Below are 19,639 nucleotides of genomic sequence, written 5' to 3'. Positions count from 1 at the left end.
TTTCTTGTTGGTACAGTTGTCACTTGCATGTCGAAAGGCGAAATTTGATCTTTGCGTGCCCACGTCTGTAGTAAAAGGACGACTTCTGCAGAAATCCTCTTACACAGATTGCAGATTCACACATTCTACGTACGTTCCCTATTTATGCTGGTACACCTAAAGCCAGCTTACGAGAAATCTCCCCTTAGCTGGGCTGTAGGCATCAAAGACTAGGCTCACGCCCAGGAAATCCCGTGCGCTTAAGCGCTGCGGCCAGCTGCTTCTCTGGACATTGCCTCGGCTGCTCGCCAGCGCTACCAGTAAGGCTCGCCCCAATTTCCGCATGCAGTGCTCGAGCGTCCACTCTATACAAACTCCTATCATATACAGGGCGTCCACATAAAACCTCGATATCCAAATGCAATTTTGAAAAACTATGAGACGTATGCGGATGGTTAATTAATATACTTCTACTTCGACTCCATTTGTATCCTGTAAAATGTCAAAACGATACTCTGTGTCAACCCATGCGCGCACAAGCATGTCTGGGATGATGGAGTCCATTGAAATCGATGGTGACCATTGCAATCAGAGCTCTTCTGCGGGGGTGCTAACGTTACGTACAGGCGAGGCACACATTGTCTTACACATAACATCACAGGAAGAAACCCAGAAGCGTTGTGTCAGGAGATCGCAGTGGCCACTTGCTTGGTTCATCACGTCCTATTCATTGTTGTATAAACTTTCGTTCCAGAAAGTCCGATAATATAAGCAGCTTCCCACTTAGGAGAAAGGATGCGTCGCCAGAGAGAAAAATTTCCTTGATAGCTGGGTTTTTGCCCGCGATCCGATCCAGCATCTCAATAGCAAACTCGTGGCGAAGCTGCCAAATCATTTCGCTTCCAATGCTAGCACAATTTGAACTTCGTGGGCGTGTAGGCGAAGTCGTTTATGCATCATCTTGTGAACTGTCGAGGAAGGAATGTTTAGCTTCGTGATGCTCGGAGAACTGATTTTGATGGTCTACTTTGGAAGCTCACTCAAATCTGTTGTACCACTTCATCAGATCTGCGTTTTCTGCCAGAACCTGTAATGTCTGTTTACGTCCTAGTGGCTAGGAGTTTGTCATACCAAGCCTTAACTTCTGGTGGCTCCCTTCGAAATCCACGTGGGAAATTCCTTGGACAGCAGTGGATGGTTTCGTTTCCGCATACCACACCACGCAATGGGCTCTTTCTTGCGGTGTAGTTATTTCTGGTAGTTATTTAGCACCTGAAACAAAACAAAAGGAATCGTTTAGGGAGAAAATCTACCGATATTTTTAGTACATGATAAGAGTACCTATGTCTTATAATTTTTTTAAGTGCGTTTGGAAATGAAGTTGGTTTCATGTGGGCACGCTATATATGGCTACTGCAGTAATTCATCCAGTCTACACTCTTTGCCACGCGGAAGGAGACGGATCTGACATAATTAGAGATAGGTACAGTAGGACGCTCATATAAGTATGGCAGCGGAGGACGCCTGCCTATGAGATATAAACTGAAGTAAGCGACGATCTGTATTTTGTTCTCTACTGGAAGGGAATTTCGAACAGCTCGGGCAATGTTTCGTCGCATTATTGAAGCTTCACGGAGACCATGAAGATGAGTCAACGCCACCGGCCTTGACACGTCGTCACTGTCACGGTTGTTGTCCAAATCAGCGGTTGTGCGAACCGGTGATGATAGTGTTCTGCACACGTGACTCTTCATAGTACCTCGCAAGGTGCGGGTGCGTGTGACGATGTATGCAATGTGGCAACTTTCGTTCACCTCAAAACTCCACACACGGGTACTTACATTGTGATGCTTTACTTAGGCTCGGGGACTTTGAAAAGACGTAGTGCCACTACTGTGTTGTTGGGTGCACCGCTGTCAGCGCGCCTTCCTCTGCTGCTGCGTCGAGGGAAGCCGCAACAATATCGTCGCTGTGTTGCCAGTCCCTGGTGCTGCAGAGTCGTCGCACTGCCCGTGTGGTTACCTGTCCTGCTGCAAGCAGGCCCATTTTCACAACTGTGACAATAATGTCAGCTCCATCTTCTTCTGTGACGTAACGTTGTTAAACGTTTTACGTACTTGATCGCACTTAACCCTAGAAATAGTAATATACGTTGGGATTAATCTGACCCTGGAGTTTTTTCGTTTGTTACTGCGCGTGCGCCACTGCATAAACAGAACCTGCTTCCACCAGTGTAAATTCAGTTTCGAATGAGGTCTAATAGAGGACGGACGGTCGAAGTTGTGAGTGTTGTTTAATTAATAGGACAGAAATATAGGGTGTCCTAAAAGTCTTTCCCTGATTACATAAATTGGTAACTCAGGCTAGAAGTAAGATACAAATATGAAACTGGTGTCTAATTGTTTACAAGCCATCAAAGTTTTTTTCACACATCAGTAAACTTCCACATGAGCACCCTTGGTAGCACGTAACACATCTAGGCGATATTCAATTTCCGTCCACATATTAGCCAACATCACTGGAGGGATCGAGTCAACGACTGTGGTTATCCGTTGCCGCAGGGTTTCAAGACCTGGTACACGTGTTCGGTAGACCTCGGCCTTGACATAACCCAATAAAAAGAAGTCTAATGGGGTTATGTCAGGAGAACGTGGAGGCCAAACCTTTGGCCCATCACGACCAATCCATCGCCCAGGAAGGATCATATCGAGATAGGCACGGACGTCCAAACCCCAATGAGGCGGTGCACCGTCTTGCTGAAAGAAGACATGGGGTGATACTGAAGCAGCTGAGGAACAGCATACAGTTGCAACATGCCCAGATACACTGCAGATGTGACGGTAGCCTCAGCGAAGAAGAATGGCCCGATAATTCGATCGTGCAATAGCTCGCATCAAACATTCACCTTTGGACTGCCTCTGGTGCACTCCATGACCTCGCCAGGAGGTTGTGAACCCCAAATGCGCACATTATGCCGATTCAATGCTCCACTGACAAAAAAGGTCGCTTCGTTGGAGAAGGCAATTCGTCTGAGATAACAGTCATCGTCCTCAATACGTGATAGCATTTCGACCGCAAAGTCATATCGACGTGTACTGTCATTAGGCAACAAGGCCTGAACGATTTGCACTTTGTATGCACGAAACAATAAACGTTTGTGTAAAATGTCATGGAGAGAGCTTTTTGGCATCTGTAATTCACGTGAGGCCCTGCGCACAGATTTCTTCGGACTTCGCAGAAAAGACTGCCTTACAGCTTCCACCCTGTCTGCTGAGGTTCTTGGTCGACCAGACCTCGGAAGGTCAGCAACCGATCCTGTGTTCTTGAACTTCTCATACCAGGCTTTAATCCTCTTGACATCAGGTGGATTCCTTCCAAATGTTGTCTGGAAGTGTCTCTGCACTGTGGTTGGTGATCGTGTCTCATGGTACCACAGGACACACTGTGCGTTCTCCTGATTGGTTAACATGGCTTTTTGGGCACTGCACCTCATCCACTACTTACGCACTGCAAATCTAACACAGAAAAAAACTTTGATAATTTTAAACAATTCGACACAAGTTTCATATTTGTATCTTACTTCTAGCCTGAGTTATCAATTTATGTAATCAGGGAAAGTCTTTTCGGACACCCCATATTTTTTGAAGGGTCGCTCTGACTCTGTACTACAGATTGTGTAATTGTTCTAGCGCTGAGTGTGAAGTACATTTATGTGAAAATGGCACGTCGAAATGACATGTTGCTAACGGAAGTTACGGGAGTTGGAAGAATTCAGTCGTGAAAGTGACGCAAACGACTGTACTGATGGGAACGTGATTCTGAAGCTGATGCTCCTGCAGCATTTACGGACAAAGTTTCTGATCAGTCCGCCGAATCTTCAGACTACGATGAAGAAATTACAGTCGTTCACTGTAAGAATGATCATTGTTGAAACAAAACATCCCTAGGAAAGGCCGGCCAATTGCCGGTAACATTGTAGTCCGTGTTCCAAGAGTGTGGAAATAATGAATGTGAATGGATTTATAACCAATTGAAAACACTTCAAAATACATTGATAAATGTGCATTTTATAAAATGAATAGCATTTTCATCTAATGAAGCTGCAAATAGTCTTCAGCTCCATATTTTCATAGTTGAAAGGCGTCCATGACAGTTTTTACTGAGTCTCCAATTTGGATGCACTAATACCAATATTGGTTGAAAAACAACATGCCAGAGGTGAAATAAAAAGTGTTTAGTATATCAGGCTGCAATTTCATTATTAAATATTCTATATTCAGGCGATTTCTCCAGCAAATAATTGAGGGGTCACTGTGGCAGTAAGGTAGTTTGAGCTCGAAATCGGTCTTTCAAATGGAAAATTGACAACTGGAGCTGTTGCTGCTATCACTGTATGTGATCACGCTTAGCCCGCATCTTCGTGGGGTTGAATGCATGAGAATATTCGGTGAAAGCCAGTGGAATTATAGTTCTGCTTAAATTAGCTGGCCTTTGACAGCGAGCGGCATGGACTGCTCTCACCAGCGACACACCAGAGGGGCCCTAGTACTTCGTGTTCCCGCTGTGTGGCCACTTCAGCTATGTAAAACATTGTGTGCCCGCTGTTCCGAAGTAGGGAACTTCTCCAAACGCGAAAATTTCATCGTTTTGCAATAAGCAAACTTATTTATCGTCCCCATGAAAATTAAGAATATATTTTTGACGCGCTTAGTGGCATAACTTCATTTGCAGGAGATACTTTAAAGCGATTTTGTATCGCTGCGGAGGACAGAGCGCTGCGATGACTGCCTGCAGACAGTACTTGTTCGCACCTTAAACGTGAGATGCTAACTAATTTAAATCAGACAATATATACCATTCCTTACAGGGAAGATTTTCCATTTCCTTGAGCGATGATGGGGGACGTTGTGACAATACCTATAATCTCGACAGTGTTCAAAACTGATGAATGTGAACATCAGCAAAGGTGTGATATTTCATCCTCATTCTCATGAGACCCGTGTAAGTGAGAACATTATCAACCCTGAAGATGCGATTATTTGTTGAGGGCGGTGCCTGAACAACTAATGAAGTCCACTTAAAATTTTTCCATTGACCTCGCTAGCTACTGATCGTACCGACCTAGACGCGGTACAGATTAAAAACAATCATGTGACCGTTCTTAGGTTGCCCGTGTACAAACATAGCCTGTGCGGCTTGGCGGCTCAGTCGATGCTGGCCAGGCTACAGACCCAGATGCCCTGAATTCGATACTCGGGCGGCAATTATTTTTTCTGTCTCTTGTCGCTTTGTTCATATCTGACAGTCATTTATTAATCTGAAAAATGCCAAGTAGTTGTTCCGACTGAAGTTAAAACTAGGTAATTCGTTTCCAAGATCGGAGGAAGGCAGCGACATACCACTTCCAACAGGCTCATGACTAGTAAAGCACTGTTGTGTTCAAATCACTCTTCTTGTTATACCATGTTGTGGGGAAAAGTGACAAGACTGAAACCACGTCTTTTCAGACGAGTACCATTCTGCTTACAGGATCTTAATGGACGAGCCCCTGTCTCTAGTTCAAAAGAGAACGAAAGTTGTTAGAATGCATTCGCCATCGTCATTTAGGCACAGCACTTGGCCTGTCATTAAGGTGTGCCATTGGGTACACAAAACTATCACCTCTGGTTCGCATAGCCAGTTAGCTGGACAACGGACGTTACAATTGTGTCGTGTCAACCCCGGTGGCTTTGTTCTATATTAGAGGTCTTTGTAACGTTCTCTTTCAACAAATTGACGCAGAACCGCACGTTTTTCGTGCCGTCTTGACCTCCCGGGCACGCAGATGGTGTATGCTGTTGCCCTGGCCAGCACGTCCTCCTAATCTCTCATTCTTCGGAAACATCTTGTCAGGGATTAGCGAGAGGGTGACACGCCACAACTCGACAGCGCTACGGTTGATGAACTCTGGCACACAGCTGAAGCAGGCGGAATGACGTACACGTATCTGTCATCTGAGCTCGGTTGACTGGGTCCCCAGCCGGGCTTAAGATGCGTTGTTGGCGCCAAAAATTTCACCTTATGTACACCCCCAAATCACTTGTAAATTATGACATTGTATTCTCCCTACCACGCTGCATACACACAGTAAGTAAAATTTCTTTATTTGCTATATATCTTAGTGTTGCACATTGTCATTTGCAATCATATGCGAAGATGATAGGGAACCTTATCATGCATTATGTAACTTTGTTAAACGATTACGTAAACGTTGTATTTGATTCGTCGAGTTCGAAGGAACTGTGTAATAAATTACAGAACTTAGAAAGTGTTAGTAAACATTTACAAATAGAACAGAAAGACAACTTAAAACAGTCCATTATGCAAACGGCTTATCCAGTTTAGTTGACACTACTCTCTAGACGCAAATAGAGCTAATGACCGGCTCTGTGTCAATCAGTGAGTTTCTTTTTCATCCATAACTGTGTTCAGGAGTCGAAGTTTTCCCTGTACTCCGTACGATGCCTTCTGGCAGTTTTGCGACCTTTGCGAAGAGTGCGGCGCCGACAATTTGCTTTTTACTTACAAGATGGTAAATCGACACTCACCACGACGATCATAGATCCTATGTCGGAATTTTTTTTTGGAAATTTGTGGTAAGTTCCTATGGGACCAAACTGCTGAGGTCATCGGTCCCAAGGTTTACACACTACTTAAACTAACTTACGCTATGGACAACACACACATCCACGCCCGAGGGAGGACTCGAACCTCAGACAGGGGCAGCCGCGCGAACCGTCACAAGGCGTCTAGACCGCGCGGCTATCCCGCGCTGCGTTACGTCGGCTCGGAGTAAATACAGAAATTTTAATTCGGAGCAATTAGGTTTCGAGTCAGCAACAGTGGGAATGAAGCGACTACTATTACCATACAAATAAAATAAAAATGCCAGTGATACTTTTTAGTAATACATTAGCAGTCGAGGCCGCGTTATGCTTTTCCTTTTCGATTTTTAAGAACAGGGCTCTTGATAGCTAATAGACGGAAACCGGTAACGTGGGGGGGGGGGGGGGGGAGAGCCTTTGACGTTGTGTGTATTTGCATTATGTTGTTGTGCTTTGTGGTCTCCAGTTCCGAAGACTGAAGCTTCTTTGCAGTATGTATAAGTTGTAATACAATAACTGGAAATGAGAAGAAGTCAGCTCTCCAAGTTAGTCTATCCTACGCAGGCCTCTTCATCTCTGATTACCTACTGCAACCTACATCCATTTGAACCTATTTACTAATTCGAGCTTTGGTCTCCCTTTACAATTTTAAAATCGCCCCCCCCCCCCCTCCCCCGCGCAAACACTTCTATACATTATAAAACTGACGATTCCTGGATGTCTCGCGGTGTGTACTATCAATCGATCCCTTCTTTTAGTGAGTTGTACCAAAATTTTGTGTTCCCAGTTCTGCACAGAACCTCCTCATTAGTTACTCGATCTACCCATACATTCTTCAGCATCCTTCTGGAGCACCACATTTATAAAGATTGTTTGCAGTATACTTAAGTTATAACACAATAATTGGAAATGAGAAGAATGGCCAGATTAGAGATTAGATTAGATTAGTATTTGTTCCATAGATCATAAATACGACACTTCGTAATGATGTGGAACGTGCCAGGTTAATAAAAGGTGTCTATACAAGATATTACATTACACAAAATATTACATGACACTTAATTTTTTTTGGGGGGGGGGGAGGGGGGGGTCATCTAATGAGTAGAAGGAGTTGCCATTAAGAAATTCTTTTAATTTCTTTTAAATGCTATCGTATTTTCCAACTCTGTACGCTTCATATGCACATTGGTACCGCCATTATGTGCCGGAAGGTGCTGAAGAGGGACACTGCTCTGTGTTCCTATAGCATTGTGTAATGTATAACGTGGTCTTCAGGTCGTGTTGAACGAGTAATAAAACTGCCTTGCCTGTAAACGTTACCTTCATTCCGCGCATGACGCAAGTGTAACGTGACCACGGAGTGGTTGGAGGCTTACACGGAGCTGCGGTCGTAGACGGTGTAGGTGTCTGGCTCCCTCCTGTCATCATTAGACGGCCAGGAAAGGGCGACACACGGCGGTGTCGCCCCACCTGACATCCGATCAGGCAAGACGGGCCAATCAGGTGCCGTCCAAATTGGAAGACTACCGAAAGGGGCGCCAGCCCTCCCCCCTTATTTCCCCCCCCCCCCCCCCCCCCCGCTCTCTCTCTCTCTCTCTCTCTCTCTCTCTCTCTCTCTCTCTCTCTCTCGCGCACGCGTTAGTGATATAAAACCATGAAACAACATTTAATCTGATTTCAAACATTATTTATTGTCTTGTATACCCAATTCAACATGGCCCTGCAACAGCGTCTTTTCCTTAAGATGGCATTTGGCTGTCAGATAACTTCCAACGAAGGTCGACCTTCAACTGATCGCACTAACTGGCGGAAGTTTCGTCATTTTACTCTAATAATCATTTTTGTTGAGCGGAAAAGCGTCCGCCACTGCTGATTTTGTAAAAAAAAACACACACACACAGTCTGCTGATGCTGACCCATTGGTCAAGAATGAACTTCAAAATGTTAACCTAGCCCAAACAGTTCACAATTCAGATTTTATCTTATGTATTACGCTCAAAATTGAAAACAAGTACTTGCAAGTAATTAGCAGAAGTATACTACAGCAGGAAACATTTCGTTGAAACATTTATAGTTGCTCAGTTGGAGGTGTCCATTATTGATAATCTGCTTAACACAATGTATTCCGCCGTTGTAGAAAGTATTAGAATGAATTTCTTGGAGTTGCGTTGCCTTCTTAGGCCTTAATAAATAAATTTCTAACAACCATTTCTCTTTCCCGACGTTCGCCGCCGAAACGTTAAATTGTTCTAACCGCAGTCCGTTAAGTAATATTACGACAAATGAAGCAACTTATAGTAATATTGGAATACACTTCATGGCCAAGGAGTACACTGTAAATATGTTTTCAAATAACAGTTTTGTCAATTTCAGTATTTTTTCTGTGCAAAATTTCGTAAAATAACTCTCTTCAATAGTTACCATACAAATACGCAAATTGTTTCTAAGGTGCTTAGTTATTTTAACTGCCACCATTTACAGAGGCTTCAATGCGATAGTCTCATTATTTGGTGCCTCCAATTATCTTATGAACCACAAGATGTGTGCTCAACATGTGCCGTGTCGTCGCCACCAGCGGACTGCGTGCGGAGGCAACACCGACTCAAAGGAAGGCCTCGGCGCTTGTTGGTGACGTCACGTCAGCTAGGCACGGCGAACGCCAGATCTGTTGCAGACATACTCACAATGTGGTGTCTCCCTTTCTGACACAGGAAAATGTGACCAACACACATTGTTCTGAGAGATTTCTGCAATCAATTAATTGTGCAGTTCATTACACCTCTTAACAAATAGTGTACTCCTGAACTTAAATTTCCACCTGTTTTAAGGATTGACATACAAAAACAACTTCATGGTCCAGCAGCAACAGAATTCGTGCTTCTTTACCTTATTTGTAAATCTGAGGAAGTTACGTTTGTACTGGGTTGCTTTTACAAGAAACTGTGAACATATTGGTGCTCTTCTTGAGGTATCTTGGTTGACTATGGGGTGAGGAGCACTGAATGTTAATGAAATATCTTGCGATTGTACACGTTGGGGAAGGGGGTGGGGGACAGAAGAAGAGGCAAAAAGAGAGATACTTGTTTTATCAAATAATTTTTTTTTATCTTATAAAGTTTCTCCTTTCAGTTGCAAAAGGGAATATTTACCTTTTCTAATGTGCATGTTTAAAAAAGTTTAAGCTCAGCAGTATTCTCGATGCATGAAGCTATTTTGTTTCCTGTTTAGAATTCCTTTCGTTGAAATAGACTGTAATCGAATGACTGGCAACAGTTGTACATTTACACATGTAAATTAGTTCACATTTCCAGTGACGATGACAAGCGAAAATAAATAAATAATTAAAAGAAACGCGTTAATTGTAAGGGGGTTGGAGTAAGTTTCGATAACAAAATGGATCAAGTAAATATAGTTACTTGAATGTAAAATTTCCGAAGCTTGCAATGGGCAAAGCATCTTCTCATATTGATCTACGTTTGTTTCGACAGGATTCAGTAATACAGAACTATGATCTTCATTTGTAGCTTTACGATAGTAAGAAAATCTTTAACCTAAATAAGACTGTAGAATCCAAAACGATACCAAACAGTTTGTCCAAAAAGAAGACATTTATAGTGATAAGCACGCCCACGCGTTTCTGCCTGCAACAGACCTGGCGTTCGCCGTGCCTAGCTGACGTGATGTCAGGCCTTCCTTTGAGCCGGTGTTGGTGGAGAGGTGTGGATGGGAGCGTGCGTGTATCTACGTATCGTGCTACTGAAGTAGCTATACATTATACAACTCATACATTGTGCAACGGATTTAGTACTTGAAAAAATTAGCAGGCCCATCTGTTGGTTCTTTGGTTTACCACTCTCTGAGGATCGTCTCACTGAGGTAAATATCCGAACTATTAAGCTGAGCTGACGATTTCAGATAAAATTTTAATTTACGACATCACCTTCGTAAGAAAAGATCGCTGGCTGCTTCTATGACACTATACCCCCTTGCTCGAAGATTACTGACTACTAATTATTTTCTCGTGTAATTAATTTATGTTGTGGCGAAGTAACTAAAGCGCTTACCTCCACCAACAGCGCTATGCGTGGTGTACAAACCAATCTTGAGTGCAGTTTCACTTTTACATTTAAAATGCTACAAGTGATCCATATAGAAAATAAACTTTCTTAGGGGAATATTATTTATCTGTTTCAAAATCTCTATGTTACATTATTTCTTTACATTAAAGAGGAGGTCACTAAATGAAGATATTGTTCATCTTTCTGCGTAGAGACTAACATCTGTCAAATGTCGCATAATTTTTCTATGAGGAGATGATGGTAATTTACGTCAGTGGTGGACCACAATAGCAAATTATTTGAAAGAAACAGAAGCCACCACTATTTAAGGAGATGTTATGTCAAAATAATGTATTCATTGATGTTTATAGCTGTCCAAAAATTTTACACCCATGATTTATTTATTTATTTTTTTATTTATTTGAGATACATATTCCATAGATCGAGTATGGCGTGATTACGCATGGATGTGGAATGAGTCAAAGCAGATACAATATAAATATCATACAATACAATACACACTGGTATACTTGAATGATACCAGTTTGCCACACTGGGATTAAACCATCCCTTTTATTTTATATCGTTCACTTGAGTGAATAAAATTCAGAGAAGTGAGCAGCTAGGATTTTTTGTCCTGCTAGTTCTGTTCTTGTGAACTACTGTTTCACAGAAATAGTAACACTAAGTTAAATGCAGTGTTTTCACCTCTTCCAGACAGAGTCGCCCAGGCGCATCTGGTAGCTGTGCAGTGAAGTGTGCTGGTCTCCACGCATGCCGTTCCTCGGCTCCAATATGTCCTCAAGGCTCTCCTCCATGTTTTACACTGTGGAGGTTGGCGATACCAAGTTTACTATCCTCAAACGTTACCAAAATCTGAAGCCCATTGGATCTGGAGCACAGGGTATAGTTTGGTAAGTACACTTAAAGTACTTCCATTCAGTCTTTCATAACCTGTTTGTAGAAGTCGTTGCTGCTGCTGCTGCTGCTGCTGCTGATGATGATGATAATGGTGTAAAACCCACAAAATTTATGCCAAGTTATATGCATTTAACAAATTTCGTCCAAAGCTGTTCAAATAGGTGCAGACATTTTCAGTAGATACTTTTTATGAAGTGTCTCATTATTCAGAATTATGTTTACTGGTAACTATGATTTTATACACATTCTGTGAAAGTGTCTTCCTGAGCATGTAATTGCAGCTTTTGTTATTGACTTTTATGTGAACCAGTGAATTTCCTGTCCCAATGTAATTTGTTTAGTAAGCATACTGGTATGTTTTTTCCCACTTTTCTACGTGACTTCAATACATGTTATGTGGTTGAGTCTGTGTAACCCCAGTCAGTCATTTTTCTCCGTCAACAGAATATCATTTTCATTGAAATAAACCTGTGTTTCATTCTATGAGGTTTCAGGATTGCAGCCCTAATCATGTTAACTTTTTGCCACAATATTTCGGCTGGCAACTGTCAAGCCATCTTCAGGTGAGTATCCTCCATTGTTCAGTAGCAGACACTTACCAGAAGATGGCTGGACAGTTGCCAGCCGAAATATTGTGGCAAGAAGTCAGCATGATGCGGCTGCAGTCCCAAAACCTAATAGAATATTCAGTAAACTGTGAAAACTTAAAGAATCACAAACCTGTGTTTGTTATGGCCTTCTTTCAGACCGAAAGTTGTAATGCAGTTTAGGTCAGGGTACTGAAAGGATAATTACGTAAGATGACATTTTTAAACTGAAAATTTTTATAATTACCTTTTATATTTCTTAGTGTGCAGTAGATATGAAGTGGTATGTGTATTTTGTGTTCATGATCCAGTTTCATGTTGTCTTTCTATTATAAATATCTATCTAATGTTTTACACAGTGCTACAATTTTCTTTCCTTTGGTTTTCAAACCATATTCAACAGTATTTCAGATACATGCAGAAGAAATTGCCTGAGTACAAGTGACACTTGCAAAGCACTCCAGCTCAGGTTTTTTTTGTAGGTGCTTCTTGGATTAAGCTACATTTCTGTTCTTTTCTCTTTACTATTGTACAATAATGTATGATATGAAAAAAAACTTTCCATAGTTTGTACATGTGTTTATTTGCTACTCAAGAAAAAGCAGAGAGATTCTGAAAAAAGGTTATCGCATCTGAAGAGAGGAGGGGAGGAATAGGGAGTAAAATTTTAGTAATATTCTAAGATTGAGGTGTTTCATTATGGGTTTGCTGTATTTCTTTGTAATTTGGATAATGTGAAATGGCTGTCAAAACATGATGCTGTTGAAAGTTCATTATTTTATCCATAGAGAGGTGTTTAATATTTCTACAGAAACTTTTATTGAAGGTATAACTTTGTAGTTCTGTCTTGCTTGTCGAAGAGTCTGTATCCAGGGTGGACATAAATTTCTATCAACTATCAGATTCACTTCTTGGTGTAACTGAAGTATTAAGAGAGAACTTCTGTTCACTAATAGGTGTGCTATCTAATCATACTGTTACCATTGGAGCAAACTTTAAGCGCTCAACAAATATTTGTGATAACTACAGTTTCGTAAGTGGCGGTCATTGCAAGACATTCTGCGAAGTGTTCTCAAAAATTACTTTGCACACACAGTTTGGAGGAATGCTCAGGGCAGTAATGTGTTAGATGTAATTGCAACTAACATAAGTGACCTCTTTGAGAATGTTTAGACTGAATGTAGCACAGTGACTACGAGACAGTTGTAGCACCAATGAGAACAAAAGTAAAAAGGGCATCTGAAACAAACAGGAGGATTTACATGTTCCATAAGCTAAATCAAGAGGCAGTAGTTCATATCTCAGAGAGGAACTTGAAATGGTTCATCCTGGACACAAGCACTGACAGAAACAGTGGTGCATGTTTAGAAGCATAGCTGATCAAGTATTCGATACACAGTAGAACAGCTTACAATTGGGGAGTCCTTTCATGATATACGGCCTCTGAAAAGAAACCTATAAAAAGGGCAGTGACTTCTGGACAGTATGTGTAAAACACAGCAAGAGGGGTACAGATAGAGATGTGTTGAATGAAACACATTTGGCTGTCAGGACGAGCAGTGCAGGAAGTCTTCAATAACTACCATAGCAGAATCATTTTGAAAGAGCTCTCAGAGAGCCTAAGAAAATTCTGGTGATATGTAAAGACTGTCTGCCACTGCAAACAAGGCGGATATAGATATTAGCATCAGTGGCATAGGCCCAGTGGAAACCTCATTAGATTGTATACTGTTCTAACCACAAGAACACACAGACAGTGATTGACACAACACTTTATTACATATATAAATAACTTTGGACAAGTAGATGCTTGTCACAGAGTAGCTGCACTACTAATCTGATAATCCCAGTTGGGCTGTCAACATGTAATTGAGGGAAAGCCTGGCTGCACCTGACTCTATAAGTGATCGACCAGCCTGTCGAATGCATGATGGAGAGGCTGCACACCCATCCATGAATGAGTTCTAGCATCTGCCAACTTCAGTGGTACACCTCACAACTGTGCATCCAGATCTCTGGTTGTAGAATTCAGGCGGGTCACTACATCCTTTCCACCTTGGGGGTGGAATGTCGCTAATTCCCCAGGCAAAGTGTGGACGTATCTGATGTGGAGATGCTATCCATGTTCATGGAAACATTAGAGGCAAGAGACGAGGGAAACTTCCGGTCACGGGAAACCTCAGAATATGCGTGAAAGTGGCTGGGACCAGGAGCCCTGAAGCCCTCCTTTCGGAGCACAAGACAACAGGACCGGAGACAGACTGTCCAAGCTGGGATCCCTGACAATGTCCGGTAGTGTTGTGGAAGCTGGAGGAGACTCCTTTGCAGGCTGAGGCTGCACAGGAGACATAAAACCAGAGGAGAGAAAACCAGAGAGAGACATGCCCACTTGATAGAGGCCTACCAGAGCTGCTGTCGGAGGCTGCAAAGTCGTAGGCTCCTCAGGCAGAGGTGCTGATCCAGGTGGAAAAGGAGGCTGGAACATTGGCGGATAGGGGGCACTCAGCGACCTGGGCCCCAGCAAAGGTGGTGGAGTGGACGGGCAGGGGAGGGGGTGGGGGGCAGATGTCCACCTGGATGCAGAGCCTGTTTTTGATAGTGCCAGACCTCTCAATCTCCAGTTCAGAGATGCAGTGGCCATTCTGTTGCATGATGAATGCCAGTAAACAACAGGTGCGCTGACAGAAATCATGTGTCCAGCCTGCCATCCCCACTAGAAAAGTGGCACAATGGAACACAAAGGCAGGCGAGATCTTGGATGGAGGAGGCGGAGGCATATCCACTTCTAGTGCTGTATGGGAACCAGTAGGAGTCATCTGGTGAACTAACAGAAAAAAACTGTACACCTTCTCAGTGGGGAAATCCTGCAGATACTTTTTCATCTGAGTTTTAAAGGTGCAAACCATGTGCTTGCCTTCCCCATTAGATTGGGGATGAAAGGGAGGGGAGCAAACATGATGAATGCCTGACTGCACACAGAAATCGGGTAAGGTCTGGGATAGGAACTGAGATGCGAAGTCATAAATGAGAGTAACTGGACATCTTCCACAGGAACATGTTTGAGAGAGGCAGAATAGTGGCTTCGGTGGTGGCTGAGTAGCACCAGACCACATATGGAAACTGCTAAAACATGTCAACAATGATCGGCCAAAAAATATTCAGAAATGGACTCACAAAATCCACATGGATGTTTTCCAGTGCTGAGTTGCTGGAGGCTGTGGGGAGAACGAAGCCTTGGAAGCTGCCTATTGGCTAGCACTGGAGACACACAGCAACCAAATGCTCCAGCTTCTGGTCAATGCTGGGCCTGTACACATATCTGCAAGCCAAGGCTTTGATGCGAGAAACACCCCAGTGACCCTCGTACAACAGCAGTAAGACCTTGCTCTGCTAACTCCAAGAAATAACCATCTTGAGAGCTGTGTTGTCTGTGGAGAAGAGGAGGACCCCTTTTAGGACTGATAGAAAATGGCACAAGACAAAGTAGTTATGAAGCAGATTGGAAGCATGGCCCGGAGGACTAGAAGGCCAATCCTGCTGGACAAGGTGGACTACCTGCAGGACAAGGTGGACGACCTGCTTGAGGATGACATTGCATTGGCAACTCTGGCACTAGTGATCGGAAACCCATCTCGGTCAAACTCGGGGTCTGAGCCAGCGGGCAGCCAGAAGAAGGCACCTGTGTTGGCATGGCACCCAGTGGGGAAAAAATGAGTGTGATATTTGTATTTGTAGAGGAACAAGGCTCATCACTACAACCTGTGGGCTGCCTTATCAGGGATCCAGACGGACGGGGTAGATAACAAAATTAATGACTTGTAGTGCAACTGGAATTTGTTGCTATACAGGAAAAAGTAAAATTTGGTGACTACATACTCGATGGCTAGAGCCTCCTGAGAGTAGTGGACCTGTGTTGAGCTGAGAGTTTTGGATGCAAAAGCCAGTGGCTGCTTGGAGCTGTCTGCATTCCAACAGGCATGCACTGCCCCCACAAATCATCCATAGCCAAAACCAGTGGTTTGTCAGGATCAAAAATAGCGAGGCATGGTGCTGACCAGAGGTGTTTCTTCAGCATAGTGAAGGGCTGGTCCCACGCCAGAGACCAAACAAAGAAAGCACCCTTGCAGAGAAGGAAGTAGAGAGGGTGTGCAATAGTGGATGCCCTGGGAATGAACCAACTGTAATAGGCGATTTTACCCAAGAAAACCTGCTGTTCTTACAATGATGAATGACATGGCAGGTCCGTAATGGCTCTGACACCAGCTCTTCATGGGTCGGACGCCCAACTGTGAGATGGCGTGACACAGATACTCAGGAGGTGTTTGGAAAAATTTGGACTTCTGCAGATTGCAATGCAGGCCCACAGCCTGGAGTTCTTGAAAAAGGGCCCTGATATTGTGCAGCTGGTCGCTTGTAGTACGTCCGGTAACAGCAATGTCCAGGTAGTTGAAACAGTGTGGAATAAGGGATGTGACCAGTTCCAGACAGTGCTGAAAAATTGTGGGGGCATTTGCCACCCCAAAACATCAACCATTGGTATTTGTACAGGCCAAAAGGCATATTAAGGACCGTGATATTCTTGGACCCCTCATCCAGGGGTAACTGGTGCTATGCTTCAGAAAGATAAGAGTTGGGAGAAGAACTGACCCCTTGATAAGTGTGTAACCGGTTAATCTGGATGTGGAAGTGGGTATGTGTCATTCACTGATGGTGAATTCACAGTGCTCTTTAAATGGCTGCAAAGTCACAATTTACCATAGGGTTTCTTCATTACGATGGCAGGGGGTGTGGCCTATTCACTGGAGCAAGTAGGAAGTACAACCCCAAGAGAAGTGAACTCGTCCAGCTCTGCCTTGACATGGGAGCTTAGGCCTGTAGGAATCTGCCTAGCATGAAAAAATCTAGGATGAGCCAGCTGCTTAGAGTTTATGTGGGATTGAAAGTCTGTGATGCACCCTAGGCCTTCTGCAAAGATATCCTAAAATTTGGAGGAGAGAGATTCCAATGATTGATCGGTGACTTTGGCAGGTACTAACTCTATGGAGTGCGTGACTGAAAAGCCAAAGACCTGAAAGGCACCAAAAGCAAAAAGTTTACTGAACTTGGTAAAAAAAGTAATAGGGTGAGTCACTGATTAATAGGTAACTGCAGCTGTGAATTGGTTAAGCAACGAGTTTTGCTGTTTACTGAATCCCCGTAGGAATCGGTTTACCAGTGATAGCAGCAGAGAGCTGAAGTCTGAATATATTTGGGCATTAAGCAGGCAAACTGCCACGCCTGTTTCCACCTTCTGGAGCAGCAGTCGCTAGAGAACCAAAACCTCGATGAAAAGCTTGTTGAAATCCTGGTTAGGTTTGAATCCCAACCAGGCCTTGCTAATGACACTTCCTGGAAATCCACGCCCATATTCCCTGATGTTGCATTCTGTGCAGGTGAGTGGCAGACTACTACAAAGTCAAAGACATCTGTCCCATTGGGACTAACAAGACACACACAATGGTAACAGGGAGTGGCTCCTAGAACACTTTCTACATGCCATGCGCAAGCTACCGGATCGGCCGCAAGCTACCGGATCGGCTGACTTGCACTGCTGCTATGTCATCCTCCCCAGTCACCATGGGCATGGCTGGGCCACCCTGTAGTGCTGTGGTGTCACACCAGGCTTCCAGCTGCTTGACCAGTGGCGTGTGAGACCTCATACGACTGGGCAATTGGTAAAACCACTTCGAAGGAGGGGTCCTCTAGTTGGAGGGCTCAATGCTGGACTTCCTTATCTGAGGCAGAGCGGAAGATATCATCATGAACCATGATGTCTGCATACGTGTCTTTTGACTTGGACTTGGCCATGACAAAATTGCACTTGTGACCAAGGCTGTGGAGGATCACAGCCCAGCACAATAAGACTGGTGGGGCTGCTTCTTGCATTGGTAGAACTCAACCATAGCTGCCACAACATGCATGTGACGGCGATAACAAGAAGACAACAATGAACATTAATTGTCAAATGACAAGGAGGGTTCTGCAATGCCCGATTAAAGGTGGGAGAAGTCCATGACTGAAACAGTGCATGATGTACCTCTGCGTCCATAATATAAAAACTGTGGAAATGTTGCTGTAGGCGGTGTTTGTATGCTCCCCAATCTTCCACTGCCTCATGAAATGAAAGGAATGGAGGAGGAAACAGAGTTTCAGATGAAGGTTTACAGAGCAAAGCTGGCAAAGATTGTTGCACGATTGTGATGACATCCTTCTGTTGTTGCACCAACATTTGAAGCAGACAAAATGCAAAAAGCAACCGCACATTGAAAAACAGGCGAAAATATAACTTTACTCATCATCAGTGTTCTAACCATAAGAATACACAGATAGTGACACACACAACACTTTATTACATCTGGAAATAACTTTTTACAAGAAGACACTTAACATGGGGTGTCTACACTACTAGTCTGATAGCCCTAGTCAGGATGTCATCATGTAACAGAGGGCAAGGCTGACTGGGCCTGATTCTGTACGCTGACACCCTGCTGGTATAGTGCATGGAGGAGAGGGTGCTTGTTGCATGATTGTGATGATAGAAACAAGGGTGATTGAGGTAACAAACTGTATCAGTCATTATTACTTTATTACTCTATAATCAGCCACTGTAGACCGTTGATCCCTCATACCAAAGTACTCAGAAAGTATCCCTGAACAGTCTCTAGGGACCTCTTTTTTTTTTTAATTTTTTTTATGCAACTGCAAAAGTTGCTAGTACCATCATTGACATGCAAGCCACCAAAGTGGTGTCAAATAAAAAGACTTGCACAGAGCTTCTGAACATCCCAGCCGAGGCCTCCCAGGTGATAAAGCACATTTCATGTCGTTTTACTGATAAGCAAGCACAGCCATAGGTGCATCTAGAACACAATGCTTATGCAATCCTCAACATGTTTAATCCATGCCAGTCCATACTTCCATACAAATATTATAAAAGTGAAAGTAACTCTGTTACTCCATCATAACTAACTGTGCTAAAATGATATCTTTGAAATTTGGTGTGAGGTAGCTTGAACCCTGATGAAGAAGATAGGCTACTTTACAAAGTGTGTAATGAAAGATATTTATTAACTTGAAGAATAATACACAAATTAAGGGAAAATATTTACTCCTTGAAAAAGCTATTTACTCTTTTTCTTTTGAACTTTATCAGATTTGTGAAAATGCTTTTATTGGTTGTTATGTTCTATGTAATATGATTGAGCATATCAATACAGTGCTTATTGATTTATCAATGCATTTAATCAATACTTCCATATTAGTACCAGTACTATTAACTGCAAAAGTAACTCTGCCTGTTAGATTTTCAAGACTCTACTGGGAAAGTTGTATCTTGTTGGATATTATTAACACTTTTAAACATGTTATATGTGAGGGGCCTGAAGGTGACACCAATGTGGTGGTTAGCAAC

The 19,639-nt window shown here is 43.2% G+C and overlaps 1 protein-coding gene across 5 annotated transcripts in view; it reads left to right on the top strand.

Moving 5' to 3' along the window:
* The window catches only part of LOC124595956 (stress-activated protein kinase JNK), a 578,539-nt gene that overhangs the window by 467,654 nt on the left and 91,246 nt on the right, over positions 1–19,639 (top strand). For 4 of the 5 annotated variants that reach the window (XM_047134879.1, XM_047134881.1, XM_047134882.1 and 1 more), the window contains one exon: positions 11,399–11,595. In XM_047134879.1, coding sequence (XP_046990835.1) covers positions 11,456–11,595 — 140 coding nt within the window. In that variant the 5' untranslated portion in view covers positions 11,399–11,455. Of the gene's footprint in view, positions 1–11,398; positions 11,596–19,639 lie in introns of those variants that run through there. The other variant, XM_047134883.1, reaches the window with a different exon arrangement.

Source organism: Schistocerca americana, chromosome 2 (assembly GCF_021461395.2).
Source record: "Schistocerca americana isolate TAMUIC-IGC-003095 chromosome 2, iqSchAmer2.1, whole genome shotgun sequence".
Classification (NCBI taxonomy): Eukaryota; Metazoa; Arthropoda; class Insecta; order Orthoptera; family Acrididae; genus Schistocerca; species Schistocerca americana.
This window is presented reverse-complemented; position numbering and strand designations above follow the sequence as displayed.